The sequence below is a fragment of the Stigmatopora nigra genome, chromosome 7 (assembly GCF_051989575.1).
Source record: "Stigmatopora nigra isolate UIUO_SnigA chromosome 7, RoL_Snig_1.1, whole genome shotgun sequence".
Lineage (NCBI taxonomy): Eukaryota > Metazoa > Chordata > Actinopteri > Syngnathiformes > Syngnathidae > Stigmatopora > Stigmatopora nigra.
This window is the reverse complement of record NC_135514.1, coordinates 15,257,682-15,277,250: the sequence shown is the minus strand read 5'-3', so window position 1 is coordinate 15,277,250 and position 19,569 is coordinate 15,257,682. Positions and strand designations below refer to the sequence as shown.

Below are 19,569 nucleotides of genomic sequence, written 5' to 3'. Positions count from 1 at the left end.
TTATTTTATTTCTTCACTTTTTTGGGTTATTTTGTGGTCTTTACTTGTTGATTTCGGGGGGGGGGGTTATTTTTATTTTTGCTATTCACTTTTTTCACCTTTTTCCTTGCACTAGCCTTTTAAATACATTATTGATGTACATATTCTTTTATTTCTAAAAGTTTCAAATTGTTAAAATTTAAAACAGTTTTTTATAATATTTTTTTAGTGTCGTCCCAATTCTGATTTTAAATGTACAATTAATAATTAACAATTTCAACAAACACAAAAAAAGAATGAAAACAAAATTTTTATTTTATTTTTATTGTATTTTTTTTCAAATAATTCCCCTAAATATTTATTTGTTTTATTTTAATTGTATCATTTTCAAATAATTCCACAAAATATTTTCTTTTCTTTTAATTGTATTTATTTTTTTAAATAATTCCACAAAAGATACTTTTTAATTTTATTTTTATTATTCTTTCTTTCCCAAACACTTCCCCATACTTTCAGTCATTTTAATTACCCCTCCCACTTCTTCTTAACTTCATACCCACCCTGCCACGCCCCCTTACCCCACAGGTACATAGCCCCGCCCCCTCAGACCCATCGGCTACGGGGTACTCAAACCCCGAGGCCGTCTCTGTGCTGGGTGACGTAGTCCCACCCCCATCCCTAACTTTCCTCATCCCTAACCTCACCCCCATTCATTTTCCAAACCTTTTCTCCCCCTCAAGGTTCGCGGGGGTGCCGGAGCCTATCACCCATCGACGTCCATTTTCGGGTTCAATTTCCTTCTTTGACTAACATCTTCCTTCAAATACAGGACATTTTATCTAGATGTTTTTTTTCCCGACCGTGATTGGACGCTGGTCTTTGCTGCCTCTGCTGGCCTTGATGTGAGAGGGGGAGGAGCAAGAGGAGGAGCTTAAATGTTTGAGTGAGAGAGAGTGTGTTCTCTTCTCAGAAGCGCAGTCAGCGTCCACGCAGGCCACACGCCGCCGACCTTCTTGTTGCCGCCACGGATTCTAAACGCAGCGTTTTTTCCTTCCCGGAGGATTAAAAGGCAACGCCGGCCGAGGATGACGGCCGGTTTGGACCGCCTCCTCTTTCTTCTTCTTCTTCTTCTTCTACCATCTTCCACCGCACTCATCACAGGTGAGGCTCTTTTTTAAAGATTTTTATACATTGTTTTATGTTGTAAGATAGGTTGTTGTTGGCGTTTGATTGGTTTTGCACCCCCGCAGACTTTTTTGGTAGTTGGAAAAGTTTTTTGGGGGTATGTTGAAGGGATTTTTAAGAAAGAAAATGTTGATTTTGTAAGATTTTTAAGGGGATTTGTGTTTTAAATTTTGGAGGAAAAACTGGGAATTTTGGGATGTGGTTTTTTTTAGGGGGCCGTTGCCAACCCGTGCCACCCCGCTAGATGCGCCCATGGCGGATTAAATGGGATGTTAAAAAACGGGTTAAATTAGTCAGGGGTTTTAAAGTGGACATTTTGGAAGCTTTGTTATTTTTGGGTGGAAAATAAGAAGTCATTATGAAAGTAGCGTAACATTCCATAGTCATGATTAACGTGATATATTGACGTAATATATATTTTTATATATATAATAAGTATCCAATTTTTTTCCATCAAAATCTTCCATTGCAACAAAAATCTCCCAAAAATAAGTCTTGTTTGGCTTGAAAACTAGTCATTATGATCCATAAATGTCATTTATAACCTCAAAAATACATTATTTACAATTCAAACTATTTTTTGTGACAGGGTCTCCCTTTTCTTTAAAAAAATCTGATAAAAATGAAGTGATAAACTTAATTTATAGTCACAAATGTATTATTTAATTTTTTTTAGCTTATCTTGCTATGAATAATGCATCTAAATTGAAATTAGGGCTAAGCGATATAGCCAGCTAATCATTTTATGGGCTGTATTATTTCTATTTTTGTGTTTTTTTATACTAAATTTTAGTTTAGTCAGCAGACTTTTTGACAGAGTCATCAAACAACTCATATTTCCAAATAATATTTCTTAAGAGCCATAATCAAAAGTCAAAATACATAAAAATGGCTGCTTTTTTTAGCCATTTTACCACTTTTAAAGTGCAAAAAAGTATCTGATTACTTTTGACAACATTTTTACGCTATTGTTAATCAATCAGAGAAGGCATATATAAAAGTCTAATTTAAAAAAAATATGATTTAAGGGGTGCTAGAGCTGTCGTCAAGGCCCCATTGCCGACGGGATGCTCCCATTGGTGCATTGCAACTCAGGTCTGTCACCATATTTTAGCTCACGGGTTAGCCGTGTACCCATCAAATGAGCCACATTTTGCTCTCGAGCCCCATCTGTCCATACAAAGAGCCATGTATGGCTCTTGAGCAAGAGTCAGACTAATATTTAGAATTTTTTTTTAGAAAATTGATTAAAAGAACTGAATATTTGTTTTTTAATAGATCTAAAACAATGTTTATTTTAGCTTTTTTTAAATATATTTTCAGATTTTACAAAATGATTTTTGAACTAAAAACACAAAAATGGTTTTAAAAATTACAATTATGGATTAAAAGAACTAGATTAAAAGCCATGAATATTCAGTTTTTTATAGATCTAAAACAATGTTTATTTCACCTTTTTTTAATATATTTTTATATTTTACAGTGATTTTTGAACTAAGAAAAAATGGCTTAAAAATGACAATAATTGATTTAGAAGGGGCAAAAGTGGGAAATTTAATATACATCTTTATCTATCATTTTAATTTGATTTTAAAACAAAGTCAGCACTCATCATTGACTTTCCCGGGCCACACAAAATGATTCGGCGGGCCAGATTTATCCCCCAGGCCGCCACTTTGACACTGTTGAGCCATCCACAGCTACCATGGTACATTCAAGTTCCTTGCATAAATCTGGGAAATGATCGCAAAAACGTGCCGTTTTCTGTAAACCACATGAAAAAGTTTGGCTAAGGGAGGCTATACTGGGGCTGGCTGCTTTTTTTTTTCCTCTGCGACCATTCGTCTCCGGGCATCTGGGCGTCCCGGCTGCTCACATCCGTGCGTCAAATGGAAGAGCTCGTGCGCCAAGCTCGCGCCCAAGCTTGTAATTAAACGTCTGCTTTCAACTTCCAAATCTGGAGTTGGCAAGCGCCTTCCTTCCCTTTTGACCTCCCCCCTAAAGATCCAAAATGGTGGCCATCGTCGCTCATTGCGTGTCTAATCCATTTCGAGACTAAAATATTGAATTGGAAAAGAAAAAGTGATCGGACTGAGCTGTTCGGACGATGACTGGTCGCCGATTGGTCGGGCCGGGCGGACAATCATTGGTGGTCGAGCGGGAATTGAACCCACGTCGCGAAAGTCAGGCGAAAAAAATTGCTGCCAATTGAAAACTAGTATTGAAATCGTTTTTTTAGCCTCATGAGGTGCGCGGAGGGTGCTGGAGACTAAAGGGAAACTATATTATTAATCAAAAGTGGTTTTTTTATATTGTGGAATAAGGAATGTTAAAAAATTATAAATATATGTATATGATGAGGAAAAATGTAAAAAAAATATATACAAAGAACTGTTGATAGGCATTTTTCAAGCATATGTCCCGCCCTGTACAATATGCTCCTCCCCTTACAATGTGTCCCTCCCCTTAAAATGTTATTCGGCTTCTTTCAAGCATAGGCCCCTCCCCATACAATCTGCCCCTCCCCTTTAAATTCTAAATTTCTAAGGTCAATTGACGGTTCTAAACGTCCAATCCATTTAAAATGGCTGTAAACATGTATATTTTGTGCCGTATTATTCGGAATATAAGTCGCACCGGACAAAATAATGCATAATTAACACAAAAAAACTAGATATGAGTCATACTGGAGTATAAGTGTAGTATTTTAGTAAGAGCATTTTTTTTTATTTGATCAATAAGAACGAATATACTTTACGGTAAAAATAGTTAAATGATGAAAAACAAGCTGTTTATGTAACAATGATTTTTTTTTGATAACTATAGCCTATAAAAATGGCGTCCAGTTGTCAGAGAGAGAAAAAAACATGTTGCAATTGAGTATTAGTTAAAAAAAAAAAAAGATAAAATAGTGCGCCTTATAGTCCGTAAAGTACGGTAATGCTATTTTTAGGGCTGAAAATTGATCTTAAAAGCAATTATGACCCCCAAAAAAATGTTTTACTCAATTACTTTGCAATACTGTCTGCTTTTTTCATGTTTTTCTTTTTGTTCTGCAGTCGACCTTCTTTATCTTCGTCATCATGGTCATGTGATTATAGCGGGAAGGATGAAAGTGTTTTGCGGCCAACGCCTGTCGTCCCAATTGGGACCAAAAAAAAAAATCTTGTTTTTCATCCTAGAGCGTTCTTTTCTTTCCCGACCCACCCAAAAAAATGTATCAAAAATATTCTGTAATATAATAATTCCATAATTGTTTGCGCGTTTTGCGTTCCTTACCTGAAACAATGAGGGGGTTCTTTTGCACCCCAGGCCACACCCCCTAACCCCCGCCGGGCCCCTCCCCCTCGGTCACGCCAGTTTAATTAGCCCCGAAGGCCGTAAAGTTTAACGGCGGCCGAGTCGGCGACGCGCTGGTCTGTCCCGAATGGCGACGGCGCCGGCTCGGCTCGCCGTCTCACGTGGGTGACGTCGTCCCGAGTCTTTACGGCTCGGGGAGGAAGTTTTCTTTGGCCTGGCGTCCAATCGGAAGGCCATTTAAACTGTCAGCACTTTGCAACAAAAAAAATTAAGTCGTTAGCGGATCGGCTTGACGGCTCCAGGGCCTTGGGTTCGAATCCGGTCGGTCGGTTTGAGTGTTCTTAGGTTTTATCCGGGTACTCTAGTTTCCTCCCACAGCCTGAAAAGATGGCATGCTAAGCTAAATGAACTTTATAAATTTCTTAATCCTAGCTATGAGTGGCTCCAGCACCCCCTGCGAACCCTTGTGAGGATCAAGCAGTACAGAAAATGAATGAGTGAATGTCTTGTTGTGAGATGGGGTTTTTTCTCCCCGAGTTAATATTACATCCAAAATGACATTTTTAATTTTATTTAATACTTTGTCTCATATTTTATCATTTTTTTTATGAATTGTTTTGTGTTTTTTTTTAGGCACCGAAGCCAGCTGCGAGAACGAAGGCGAGGTTCTGCACATTCCCAACATCACCGACAACCCGTGCATTACCTGCGTCTGCCTGGTAACCCTTTTGCTATTTTTTCTCCTAATTCTCCCTCGCGTTCTTTTTATTTTAATAACAATAATATAGTCGGACATAAGCTTTGTAATCATCATTGATTTGACAAAAGCCTAATTGTCACTTCTTGTTATTCCTCCATATTATTTTTTGCAATTTTAAGCAAAATCAAATTCCTTATCTTATAATAATAATAATAGTAGTAGTCGTAGTAGTGGTAATAGTATTAGTAGTAGGAGTAGTAGGAGGAGTAGTAGGAGGAGTAGTAGGAGGAGTAGTAGGAGGAGGAGTAGGAGTAGTAGAAGGAGTAGTAGGAGTAGTAAGAGTAGTAGGAGTAGTAGTAGTAGGAGTATAAATAGTAGTAGTAGTAGTAGTAGTAGGAGTATAAATAGTAGTAGGAGGAGGAGGAGTAGTAGGAGTAGTTGTAGTAGTAGTAGTAGGAGTATAAATAGTAGTAGTAGTAGTAGTAGTAGGAGTAGTTGTTGTAGTAGGAGGAGGAGGAGTAGTAGGAGTAGTTGTAGTAGTAGTAGTAGGAGGAGGAAAAGTAGGAGTAGTTGTTGTAGTAGTAGTAGGAGTAGTTGTAGTAGTAGTAGTAATAATTCTAATAGTAGTAGTAGTAGTAGTAATAATTCTAATAGTAGTAGTAGTAGTAGTAATAATTCTAATAGTAGTAGTAGTAGTAGTAGTAATAATTCTAATAGTAGTAGTAGTAGTAGTAATAATAGTAGGAGTAGTTGTAGTAGTAGTAGTAATAATTCTAATAGTAGTAGTAGTAGTAGTAGTAATAATAGTAGGAGTAGTAGGAATAGGATAATTTTGTCAATATGTGACAATGAATATGCATGGTTAGTTAGTTTGGTTGTCTGAGGCCAAGTTTCCTGCCACCGCGGCGATGACACCCGCGTTTTGTTCCTTATCAGGTCAGGCATCAGTCAAAAGGGCAGATGAATGGATGTCACTCGTCAGCAGCCAATCGCTAACCTTTGGCCCCACCCCGCTAAAACCACGTCAGCCCCCCTCCCCGTCTATTAACCAATGGACAAAAGTATTGGGACGCGGCCCATCGACGGAAATTGGACTTTACTTCTCAAAGTTGATCCAATCAAGACATGTTGACGGCGGGTAATTTTACAAACTCCACATGGTGATCACCCACCTGGGTATCAAACCCTCGACTTTTAGACTGACACATTAACCACTCCTCCACTGGCCTGCTCAAGTCCAAACAAAGCCTTAATTAAAAGTCCATAGCTTAGCATGCATGATTTTTGCGATGCGAGAGGAAACCAAAGTACCCAGAAAAAAGAAAACTGGAATCGAACCCTCGACCTCAGAACTGCGAACCCAGGCACAAAAACCACTTCTTCACTGTGTTGCCAAAAAAATCTTCACATAAAATTTTCTCAGATTAAATCTGTTTTTCATAAGAAATCCATTAAAAATAGAAACTTTATTTTTCTACTGTTTTAGAATTTTTAAGTTTGGTTTCTAAGTTAGAAGGAAGCCATGTCTAGTGTGTGTGTGTGTGTGTGTTTCCTGAGTGTGTTCAAGTACTTCCACATCTGTCAGCCCCCTACCCAACAACCCCCCCACAAAGACATGCGGTGAGTCTCCTGTCGCCAGGCGGTCTGATACGTTGGGGGTGTCGGGGGGTGTTTTAGACGGGGTAGGCTAATGGCTATAGGACACACATACACACTCACAGAGGGGCCATTGTCGAGCCGGGAGAGCCATCGCCATGGCGATCCGTTATCTGCCGCGCCTCTTCATCAAGTCGTCCGTCCGTCTGTCTGTCTGTCCGTCTCCTTACCCGCTTTGGTCACGGTCAAGTGCCTCTCCGAGACAATGTTCGGGTGTTTGGCGCCCGGTTTTACGTCCGTTGGAAGTCGTCACGAAGAAGAGTTGGAATGTTTGGATGTTGGCGGTCTCAGGTCGAGGGTTCGATCCCGGGTGGGTCCGCGCTATATGGAGTTTTTTTTGTAGTTCCCGGGCTTACGTGGGTTTTGTCTGGGTACTCCAGTTTCTTTCCACATCCCAGAAACATGCATGCTAGGCTAATGGTACGCTAAATTGCCCCTTAGCTTCGAGTGATTGACAGGTCCCCTCCTCCCGGGGTTTGTAGTTAGTTGGGGCAGGCTCCAGCACCCCCGCGAACCTCCTGAGCAAAAGTGGTTCCGAAAAGTAATGTATATTTTTTAGGGCAGATTTTCATATTTTAACGGTCATTTGAGTGTAACTGTGATATTTTGTGACTAAAATTATGAATAGATTATGAAAAAATCATTAATAGGGTGGTCATTATTTATATTTTATTTTTTTAATGAACAATAATTTAATTTTTTTAGCACAATTAAGGGGGAAATCTATAAAATGCAACACATATTACAAGAGGAGGATCATTCATGTCGAAATTAAAAATGATATTCATATTTGATGTAATTTAATATTGAAGAATTTAATTTTTGCAATTTTCTAAAAGTATTTGTTAGTTATTATGCAGAGTAATCAGTATGTTGTGTAAAAAATGGAAATGTTAAATCTTCTCCCCAAACAATCCTCCCTTATCTGCCTTTTTAGATTAGATTAGATTAGATTAAACTTTATCCATCCCCTACTGGGGAAATGAGGTCTTTTTATCAGCTACAAATTGTGCTAAAAGCTCCGTGTTGGAACTCCGGATGCACGCGGGGTCAAAGTTGACGGGTTGTCGCCGTGTCAACGCAAACAGAAGCCGACGGACGCCGCTTACCCCGCGTTAAAACCATATAACAAACCGCTGATGAGGCAAAATCTCGCATTACGCGCCGGACGTTGATAAATCACATTAATGGCTTTAATTGTTGATAGCTTTATTCAAATTTGGGAGGGGGGGAAATGACTGAATGAATGTGGTATTTATACATTTGGGGTATTACTACATTTACTACTAGTATTTATTATCATTGCCCACATTTAGACAGGAAGAAAAAGTAGGCAAAAAGTGAGTTTGTTTGGGGACTTCCTTTCCCCGAAGCTACTGTGGCTCTTGTACCGCTTAGGGGGGTCCCGACCTGTTTGTTTAGGAGGTGAAAGTTCACGGGTGGGGATAAGGGGGGCGGCAGATTGGGAGGTCAGGGGAGAAAGGAGAGAAAGTCATGGAAGGGGGGGGGGGGCAGGAAAGAAGGGGTTTTATCATTTAAAAAAATGAATTAATGATTGGCAGAAATATTGGACACTGTCTCCCCCTTGAGGCATTCAGTAAAAAATGACTTTACAAAAGAAAAAAAGAAAAATTTAATCATAGTGATGGAAGTAATAACAAAAAATCGTGAGTTGTAAAATTTGATGGTAATATACGCTAATACTACATTCCCCAGAATGCATTGCGAGGCATGGCGCGAGTTCATTCATCTGCTGCTTAAGGTAAAAGAAAAAGTCCATCGTTCCGTCGTGTTATGAATTATTTTAGAATTATTGGTGATATTTAGTAATATCTCTGTGTAGATAAGCACGCGGTAATGCTATGTAGATGTGTAAAAGTTGACTTTGTCGTGGGTTATTTGTCGTTTTATATGAGGGGTTACTAGGCTAGTTCGCCGGCTTTAATTAGCATTAGCATCCCTAGTTAACTTGAACTTGAGGCTTTAAACGTCAATTTTTTAATGGTAGTTCTGTAATTTGTTCCAACAGTCGCTTTAATATCATCCGCAAGGAGATAAAACGCGTAATTTGGTTGTTTATTAATGCACATTTAACGATATTTTGGTTCTGTGTACCTAGCTTTAGCTAGTCGAAAATGCATCGTAGCACTGTATTCAATAATACATACATTCTCATTTTAATAACTTTTCGTAGTGCGAGTGGTGGTTATGTACTTATTTTAATCATTTTCTGGGAATTTAAATTAGCGTTTCAGTAGTAACTGACTCGTAGACGTCCAATTCACTTATATAGATTGAACATTTAGTGCTGTAAACAACAGTTACTAATAATCTAATTTAAAGTTAATAATAAAGAGCTGACCCTCGGTGGAGAACAATACAAATTGTTATCTTATTCTATTTTGTTGCTATCTGCATCCTATTGAGTTGAAACCCAAAAAATAGCAAGCCATTTCTATTATGAAAAACCAAAATTTGAATAGCCTATAAATTAAAAGACGTCACATTTACGGCCAGTTGTCATGAAATGGAACAATACCATGTGACCTTTATGTCATTTGATTGGTGGTTTAGTTCTAATCTGATTACAGTCAGTTTTCCTTCGCTGACATTTCCGGAGATTTCAATTTGACCTCTTCCTGTTTTGCCCTTTTATCACGTGTGCGACATTTAAACAAGACCCGTGTAATTCAATGTATTCTTAATGTGGGCGGGTGGGTGAGTAATGGGGGAGGTCGGGGGAGGTCGGCGGCGGCAGACGGCCTTCCAGCCTCGGTGTCGCGGTATGTCGAGGGTTCCACCTTTGACCCGTAGACAAAAGACCCCATGGAGGGCTGACTGGGGGTCTACAAGGAGGCTAAAGCACTTTATGCTAACAGACGAGAGGGGCCAGACTAGTACGTGACCTTGGACAATCTCGTCCTCGAGCTAATGAGTGATTAAGACCTCGTTGGTTGCCATTGACGGCTATGTGTGTCCAAATAATTTGATTTGGGAAAGGCAGATGTTTAAATATAGATCAGGGGGTGTCAGACTCGGTTTGGGTCGCGGGCCGCTTTAACGTCAACTCGATTTCATGTGGGCCGGGCTATTTTAGATATAATATTTAGATTTTTTATATATAAATGGATTAAAAGGACTGGATTAAAAGCCCTGGATATTCAGTTTTTTATATATCTAAAACAATGTTTATTTGAGCTTTTTTTATATATATTTTTAGATTTTACAGAATGACTTTTGAACTGAAAAGACAGAAAAAAATGGATTAAAAAATGACAATTATTGATTTAAAAGGGGGAAATCAGGAAATGTAATATACATCTATACTCTTAATTTTAATTTGACTCTAAAACAGAAAGTTGGCACTCATGATTGACTTTCTCGGGCCGCACAACATGATGCGGCGGGCCAGTTTTGGCCCCCGGGTCGCCACTTTGACACCTGTAATATAGACGATGTGGGACCATTGTTTATTTATAACTGCGCTTCAGTTTTTTTATATTTGGGCCACAATAAAGAGTTATTGTGTTAGTCAACTAAATTGTTTACGAGAGGTAACATTTGGTTATTTATAAATCATGTTTTTAACTTAACTAATTTCAGCTAGAAAAAGACCTAAAATTATGCCTGAAAACCACCGAAATTGCATTTTTTTAAATGTTTTACCTATTTAACGGGACTTTTTAAAATTGTGTTATTCTTTGGTTATCTGCCTCCCATTTGGGTGTAGTTCCACCTTCCACCACTAACCAGATGCGCTGAAATTACAGAAAATGTGACTATTTCAGCTCACTTTTTTTTCGTTTTTTTAAGTTTTCTACTGTCCGCCTACAGGCACGATTATTAATGTAAAATGGTCAGATGAGAAGTTTGTTTGGGAAAAACAGAAGCCTGTTCGCTCCACCGCAGTTGTATTATTAGCATCCAAATTATATTTCAATGCGGTTAAGGACGTTTTCCTTTGAAGTGGCGCTGGTGTTGATGGTAATGATTCATGGCCATGGAAAAAAAAATCATAATAATAATGCCTTGTGGTGTCTCGTCTTATTGGAAAGATGAAATGATGTTCTAAATGGGCGTCTCCTTTTCTTTCCCGCAGGAGGGCAAGGCCGACTGCAAGCAGGAAAAATGTCCGCCCGTGTCAGAAGATTGCGCCCTGGTGGTCAAAAAGAGTGGCGCCTGCTGCGAGCGGTGTAAAGGTACCAAGTAGAATTAAGAGTAACTCATTGGTTGCCATTGACGACGCTAGGGGGCCAATTTCTTTGGCCTGAATTGAATGTCCAGCAGTAAATTATTATTTATTATTATTTTTAGTTTGGGTCTAATTTATTTAATAAGGGACAGCAAATATTAACATATTTTAATTCATGCATTTATATGAATTTATATATACATTTATATATATATGCATATAAACTAAAAAAATATTTAATAAGAAAGAGCAAATATAAATGTACATATTTAAATTCATCCATTTATATATAGATATACATATATATATATATTCATTTATACACATTGATATTTGTTTTTTATTCAATAAGGGACAGCAAATATTAATTAACATTTATACTCATTCATTTCTAGATATATTTTTTATATATATTTATATATACATATATTCACTTGGATATTTGTTTTTTTATTTAATAAGGGGCAGCAAATATTAATGAACATTTATATTCATGCATTTATATATATATTTATATATACACATTGATATTTGTTTTTTATTTAATAAGGGACAGCAAATATTAATTAACATATTTATACTCATGCATTTCTATATATCTTTTATATATATACACATTGATATTTGTTTTTTTATTTAATAAGGGACAGCAAATATTAATGAAAATTTATATTCATGCATTTTTATATACATTTATATATATTTATATATACACATTGCTATTTGTTTTTTATTTAATAAGGGAAAGCACATATTAATGAACAGATTTATATTCATGCATTTATATAGAGACGTGTATATATATTTACATATTCATATACATATTTGTATTCATTCACTCATTTTAACTGTCCAAAAAAATGAGGGCTTATACGAGAGAAATTGTAAAAGTCAACCATTTTAAGGCTTATGTGCGAGAAAATGCGGTAGTGTGTGTGGAGAGTCCCCAGCCATGGAGTGAGCTCACTTGGCGTCCGTCACGTTAGCCATGGGCGAGTGCATGAAGCTGATCCCGAATCCTCGGGGAGGTTTTGCTTTCACGCTGGCCCGTTGGTTTGGGGCGCAGTAAAGCAGATCGATGCTCGCCCTCGGGTTTCTTTGCAGCCACCATCCATCGATCCCACTACTTTTACAGTAAATGCCAAGAAAGGAATACGCTATTCATTTAGACCCGGAAAGAGACCAAAAACAAAAAGACATAACGTATGTGTGTTTTAAAAGGGTACCCTTTTTTATAGAGTGGGGATTTTTTTTCAAATGGGTAAAATCTTTAAAATTCTTCTTCTGTTACTATTGTTTTTGTTGATTTTTTTTTCATGATTAACCCGATAATGTAGTTTAATAATTCAATTCTGTAATTTGTCACTAATTAGAAATTATTTTTGGTTAAAATAAATCCAGTATTGACTACAGTATGCCGCAAAATATATTTATGATTATAGCTCTGAATTTTTTGTGAATACAAAAATGACTATGAATTAAAACAAAATAAAAACGAAAGAAATTTAAGTGTTTTTTTAAATTTTCATTGATTTGGAATTTTTGGGAAATCCGTAGATGAGTAAATATCTAAAAAAAATACATGAATGCGTAAATATTTTAAAAATACATAAATGAGTAAATATTTTAAAAAATACATGAATGAGTAAATATTTGATAAATACATAAATGAGTAAATATTTTATAAATACATAAATGAGTAAATATTTGATAAATACATAAATGAGTAAATATTTCAAATACATTAATGAGTATTTATAATTGCACTCAATTTTGATAAAAATGACTGAAAAGTAAGTGTTGGGGAGTTCATTTTGATTTTTTTTGTAGTCTATGTTAACCACAAAACATTTTTCTAAATGCTCATTTAGTCCATTTACACTTTTTATATGGTTCATACCCAAAAGACATCCAAAAACGAGCATAGGAGCCATTTTGTGCCACATTTCTCAAGCTGTCGGTTTCCACTATGACCACCCATTCTGGATATATGCAAACAAACATCTTGTACCCTCCCAGGTTGCACATTGGACGGCCAATCCTACAACAGCTCGGTGTCTTGGACCAGCGCCGTTAAACCCTGCGTGACCCGACGATGTCAGGTACGTTCGCCTAAAAAAAATGGAAAGAGCGCCCCCACCTGACGCGTTTGTCCCTCGTCCGACAGGAAGGCGTCATCACCGAAGCCGAAGTACGCTGTGTGGTCCATTGCAAGAACCCCAAGATCCATCCCAAGAAATGCTGTCCAACATGTCCAAGTGAGTTTTAAACTGTCAACCTGAGACAGGCAAAGAGAAGTAGCCATTTTGAACACTTATTTATTTTGTTTTTTTGTGGGTGTTAGGCTGCATCTTCGAAGGTCGCCTGTACAAAGAGAAGGAGGAGTTCAGTCCCGAAGGAAAACCATGCATCAAGTGTACTTGCACAGTAAGTCGCAACCATTTTAGCTGCTCCAAAATGGCGTCGAAGTAGTAGATTCTTATGACACTGGGTTTTGGAACTAGTAGAAGAACAAGGAATGAATACAGAAATGTTTTTTTGTGGATTTTATGCTACACAAAATGTAGCAACATGAAATTGAAAATAGGACAAATTAGCAGAAAATACAATTCTTGCCAGTTTTAGTGACGGAAATGTAATGTAAAATACGAGATGCTAAAGTATTAGCACAAATATATATACATTAATCCGATGAAATATTCTAAAAAAAAGTAGACGTAAATATGCTATGAAATATGAAAACATTTTAACTACTAGCCAAAGAAATAGATCACCATTACACAGAATTAAATAAATAAATCAATTTAAAAAATAGCCTAATATTTTCTATCAGCTGTTATCTAGCCTCAGAATTCCGATTTAATACCACAAGGGGCCCCAAAGCGACAGAAATAAACATAAAAGCATAAAATGTATAAATGTAAGCAAAATATCAACATAACAAAAAAAATAGCCAAATATTATCTGCCAGCTCTTACCTGCCCCTCAGAATTACCACTTAACCCCACAAGAGGGCGCCAAAGCTCAACTTTCAAATAAGACTACTTTTCGCCCAAAATCCGAATCATCAATTTTTAACTTTTCCTCTCATTTCAGGCAGGACGTACACTCTGCATGAAAGAGGCGTGCCCCGTCCTCTCTTGTCCCGTCCATCTTAGCCACACCCCTCCAGGGAACTGCTGTCCTAAATGTCTCGGTAATTAAGAAACCAACATTTTTGTGAGTTGCGATCGTGCTTGTTTCACGTAAACGTCTTACTTGCTCCATCAGGTCAAAGGAAGGTATTCGATTTGTCCGAGGGGAGTTGCCTATTCCGCAGCGAAGTCTTTGAGAACGCCACCTCCTTCACGCACGACAACTGCACCACTTGCACGTGCAAGGTAAAATGCCCAGTGCGGTAACCCGGGGTTTGTTCATGGAGTGACGTCATTTTTGGACCCTTTCAGGATTCCACCGTGGTGTGCAAAAGGCGCTGCTCACGTCCGGGTCGTTGCCACGGCGATGGCTGCTGCCACGAATGCCTGTCCTACGTCAAGGTGGACGACGTCAAGTACTGCAGAGTTCGCAATAAAATCTATAGGGTGAGTGAAAAGGGGGCTGGTGGGCGTGGCTAATTTTATTTTGACGTGTGTTGCCTGCTCCCCCCTTCAGGAAGGAGACATGTGGTCTTCGGTCAACTGCACGCTCTGTGCCTGCGTCCAAGGCAACGTGGAGTGTCGGCCTAAACGATGCGTACCCATCACCAGCTGCCCCTCGGTAAGTCCAAAAATCCAGAAATTTACCGAAAACGTAATATTTTTGCTGGTCTGAAATGTAGGAATCGGCGTAATATCTTCAAAAAAATTCTATCAAAAAAATCTGCGTGGCTATTTTTTGTCAACACTAGCTGTAACTACTATTTGCATGGCTCCGCCCCCTCCACAGAACAAGATCCTGAACCGAACCGGCTGCTGCCCGGTTTGCACTGAAAGTGAGTAAGTTCATTTCATCGGTTCACCGATTGGTCGCCACCACGCTTGGCCTTTATCTAAAGGTGTTTTTTTTACACAGAGCCTGGCGTGTGTACCGTGTTTGGCGACCCGCACTACAACACCTTTGACGGGAGGACCTTTAACTTCCAAGGCACGTGTCAGTACGTTTTGACGCGGGACTGCGGAGGTGCTGCGGCCAGTAATGCTCTGCATAACCATGGCGACTCCAGCTTCACGGTATGAAGTTAGACTGTGGTCTATATATGAAATAAGGACATTTTTACTTATATTTGGAGGTGTGGCTCTGTGCCTGTTTTTTGTAGCTTATTGTTAAGACCTTTAATTTGAGGTATAACTCCATTTGGGTGGTTAAAAATATTTTTTCAGGTTGCTATTCCCTTTTGCATTAGCGGGATTACATTTTTAGGATGTTAAATCGTCATACAAACCAAGAACATAAATAAAATAATAATAAAAGATGAATAAATTAAAAAAAATCATCTAATTTTTAGGGGCCTGTTTTTGTTTCATGACATATTCTCAAGACTTTTAATTGGAGGTATAACTCAATGTGGTTGTTTGAAAATACATTTTTCTCGTTGTTACTCCTTGCATTTAAATATCGAATTTATTAATAAGTGAACGTTGACATCAAATTGTCCCCCCTCTCGTTTAAGGTGCTGGTGAAGAACGACGCCCGACGCACCCGCTCCTTCTCCTGGACGCAATCGGTGGAAGTGCGGCTCGGCGGGCTGGTTCTCGGCCTCCACCAGCACTTGACGGTGCGGCGCAACGGCACCCGCATCGCGCTCCCCTACCACGGGCCCGGCGTGCACATCGACCTGGACGGATACCTCCTCAAGCTCACCACCATCGCAGGTAACTTCTCCCAACAAATTGCAAAAAAACTTCCTAAAATACATTTTTGCATGGCAACGTGCTTGTAACATAACAAAAACACATTTAAAAGAGCTTCAATTACTTATTATTTCTTGTGTTTTTAGTTTAAAGTGCATTTTGTAAGATTTAAAAATACATATATAGATATTTTCCGTTTTCCACTTTTATATTGAACATAATTAAAAAATATATTTTCCATTTTCAATGAAAAACATGATTAAAGGAAAGTTTCCATTAATAAGAAAAAAAAGCTCCAATAAACATTGGTGTAGATCTATAAAAACTGACTATTTAGGGCTTAAAAAATAAATCTAAATATTAGATCTAAAATGGTGCAAATAAAAACACTGAAAAAATGGCCGCAGGACTGGAGATCACGTGGGACGGCGACAGCTTCGTGGAGGTGGTGGCCGCCCCGCACCTGCGCGGCCGGTTGTGCGGCCTGTGCGGCAACTACAACGGGCACAAGCGCGACGACACCACCGGCGGAGACGGACACTTCAAGTTCGACGTGGACGACTTTGCCGAGTCGTGGCGCGCCGACGAACTCTGCGGCCAGCCCCCCGCCCACCGACGGCCCGCCGCCTTCTCCTGCCCCGCCAGCGTCAAGGTGAAGTTCCGCGCCCACCGGGAGTGCCAGAAGATCAAGTCCTGGGAGTTCCACAAGTGCCACCGTGTGGTCGACGTCGCTGGTTTTTACAGGTGAGCGGAAAGATTTTTTTTTGACCAAAAAAAAGTAATTTTTTGACCAAAAAAAAAAGTTATTTTTTGACCAAAAATGTGTTTATTTGACCAAAAAAATAAGTTTTTTTGACCAAAAATTAGGTATTTTGACCAAAAATTTGGTATTTTGACCAAAATGTGGTTCTTTAACCAAAAATTAGTTTTTTTGACCAAAAATTTTGTTCTTTGACCAAATTTTTTTTTTTTTTTACCAAACATGTTTTTTGACCAAAAATTTGGTTCTTTGACCAAAAATTTGGTATTTTGACCAAAAATTTGGTTTTTTGACCAAAAATTTGTTTTTTTGACCAAAAAATTGGTTTTTTGACCAAAAATTTGGTCCTTTGACCAAAAATTTGGTTCTATGGCCAAAAAATGTGGTTCTTTGACCAAAAAAAAAAAAAGTCCACAAAAATAATGACGCTGACAGATGTTTAATTTTTTTGCGGACAGGTCGTGCGTGACGGACATGTGCGAGTGTCCCGTTCACAAGAACTGTTACTGCGAGTCCTTCATCGCGTACAGCCGAGCGTGCGAGCGAGAGGGGGTGCCGCTTCTCTGGAGGCCCGACGCCGCCTGCATGGGTGAGTCAAACACTTTTTATCTAAAAAGGATTTAAAAACAGGTTTCTTTAATGTAAATAATTAAGAATTAAAAGATGGCTGTGCTTAAAAGTCGGGTAGTTGAAGTACTGTGAAAAATATTGTGGGGTATAAACCGTAAAAACAGTGCAACTATGAGGTCAAACAATTAAAAAACACATTTTTATTAGTTAAAAAATGTCTAAACTATTAGGGAAAAAGTCACCAATATTGGTTTGAAAAATATTTTGACAACAGTGAAAAATACACAAGAGCAAAAAACAAACAAACCCATGAATTTCAACAAATTGTTAAAGTAATTTTAGATTAGTGCAAATATTCAAATATTAAAAGCAAATAAATATTGAAATTCTATAGAAAAAAAATACAAACATTTGGGGGTAGAAAATAGTAAAAAGGAAATATGACCCCCCCAAAAAATACAAGAATTATTAAACATGTGAGCTAGTAAAATACTGGAAAAATACAATTAAATTAGTTTAAAGAAATAGAATGACAACAGTACAAAAAAACCAAAATTTGCACAAATAAAAATAGAAAAATAATTTTTCAAAAAGGCATGCACAATCACCTTTTTTTGCTAAATCTTTTTCTCTCTGGCTGCGATTGCTTATCTTTTCAAAAAGCAAAAATATATAAATAATTACAATATAAAAAATTGCCCTATTTAAAAAAAAAACAAATGCATGTATAAGCCCTTTTTACTGGATCTTTTTCTCTTTGGCTGCCATTTTCTTTCGCTCATCTTTAAGTTCCATCAACCTTCATTCGCCCCTCCCACTCAACATAGATTCACCAGTCAATGGCTTCATATTTCTTGCCCTCCCCTGCAAAAAAAGGGGGCTAAAAGTGTCTCCGAAATGACCGTTTTTGTTGTTGTTATGTGACGGTGACAGCCACGCAGTGCAAGCACGGCGCCGTATACGACACGTGCGGTCCGGGCTGCAGCAAAACCTGCGACAACTGGAACGAGATCGGGCCTTGCCGCAGGCCCTGCGTGGCCGGCTGCCACTGTCCCGCCGACCTGGTGCTCTTCCAGGGACGTTGCATCCGCCCCCTGGCCTGCCCCGGCCGGTGACCTCCTTCCAAAACTGACCGTCTCGGACTTGTTGAGATGCGGCCAATCAAAACTCAGGGTCCAAGGAATACCTCCCCCGCCCCCTTTTTAAAAATAATGTCATTCAAAAAGTCAACAAACACTCAGGAGACGTATTTCCGCGGGAGAACCTCGTCAAAACTTTTGAAGTGGAAGGGGGAGGAGCTATAGGGATTTTTGTTCGGGAAGCCAAAGAGATTTATGACCAGCTTTTTTCTACATTTTCTCATGTGTTGATACTGTTAATTTATATAGAGGAAGTGGGAGCACCAGATAGCAGCTAGCTAACGACTTGTGGTGAACCCCCGGCGCATTGTGGAAATTTGTGTTCAGCGCCATTTTGACCAGCCCGTATTTTCTCGCATATAAGCCGTTTTTGTCGCAAAACAAATGAGGACTGAATGGAGGGTGAGGCTTATATGCGCATAAATTAGACTTAACGTGCACAAAAGGACCTTTATTTCAAAATAGAGAAAACATAAACAGATAAAATGTGAAACTATAATTTATTTTGAGGTTTTGGAAGGAAATTCAACCAAAAAAAATATTTTTCTTCTTTTTTTTAAAAAAAAATTGAATACACAATAGCAAATTTATTTTAAAAAAATCCCCTTTTCTTAGATAATACAGTACTTAATTTATCCTAAATAAGTTCTTTATTATAATGCGCCAAAAAATACCTTTAACAATATTATGTTTTTTCTTAAAAACAAGGATTTTTTTTCAAAAATGTGCTCTTTGTCACAAATATTTGCCCATATATTCCTTTTTAACAAAATTAGTTGTTTCATTCACCAAAATTTGTATAATCCATAAAATGAATCTTAAAAATCTTTAAAATTATAAACCAAAAAATAAATAAGTGTGTCGGGGGTTCACCGTAAAAGTTTCAAAAGCTATTTATGTTTATGTGTTGCGTGTAATTGTGTGTGCCCAAATGTGACTTGTGTGTTATTGTTATTATTATTGTTGGAAAAGTACTGTAGCATCTTTGTGGAAAATTTGAAAAAAACAACAAAAAACGGGGGGAAAAAACCTCATTATTTAAAAAGCCACAATATAATCTTTTATCCAAGATCCGGATATGTAAGGTGTTGTTACCTTTGAATTCCACTAAGACTTTGAGTTCTTTATTTTATTTTTTATTTTTATTTTTTTTGAGCAATCATACAATACAAAGAATCTCAACTGCAATTTTTTTGCAAAATAGAAATACTAAAATACTTTTTTAAGATGGCAACAAACACAATTCAAAGCAAGTAAGA

The 19,569-nt window shown here is 37.9% G+C and overlaps 1 protein-coding gene across 1 annotated transcript; it reads left to right on the top strand.

Moving 5' to 3' along the window:
* Window positions 1–833: 833 nt before the first annotated feature.
* On the top strand, window positions 834–18,855 carry bmper (BMP binding endothelial regulator). The gene is made up of 16 exons (XM_077721669.1): window positions 834–1,140; window positions 5,098–5,183; window positions 10,920–11,019; window positions 13,032–13,114; window positions 13,180–13,270; window positions 13,357–13,439; window positions 14,109–14,208; window positions 14,283–14,392; window positions 14,459–14,593; window positions 14,664–14,768; window positions 14,937–14,982; window positions 15,063–15,220; window positions 15,661–15,862; window positions 16,249–16,585; window positions 17,060–17,190; window positions 18,105–18,855. Exons 1-16 carry the CDS (start codon window positions 1,065–1,067, stop codon window positions 18,284–18,286), a joined length of 2,025 nt encoding a protein of 674 aa, XP_077577795.1. The 5' UTR covers window positions 834–1,064; the 3' UTR covers window positions 18,287–18,855.
* The last annotated feature ends 714 nt before the right edge of the window (window positions 18,856–19,569 follow it).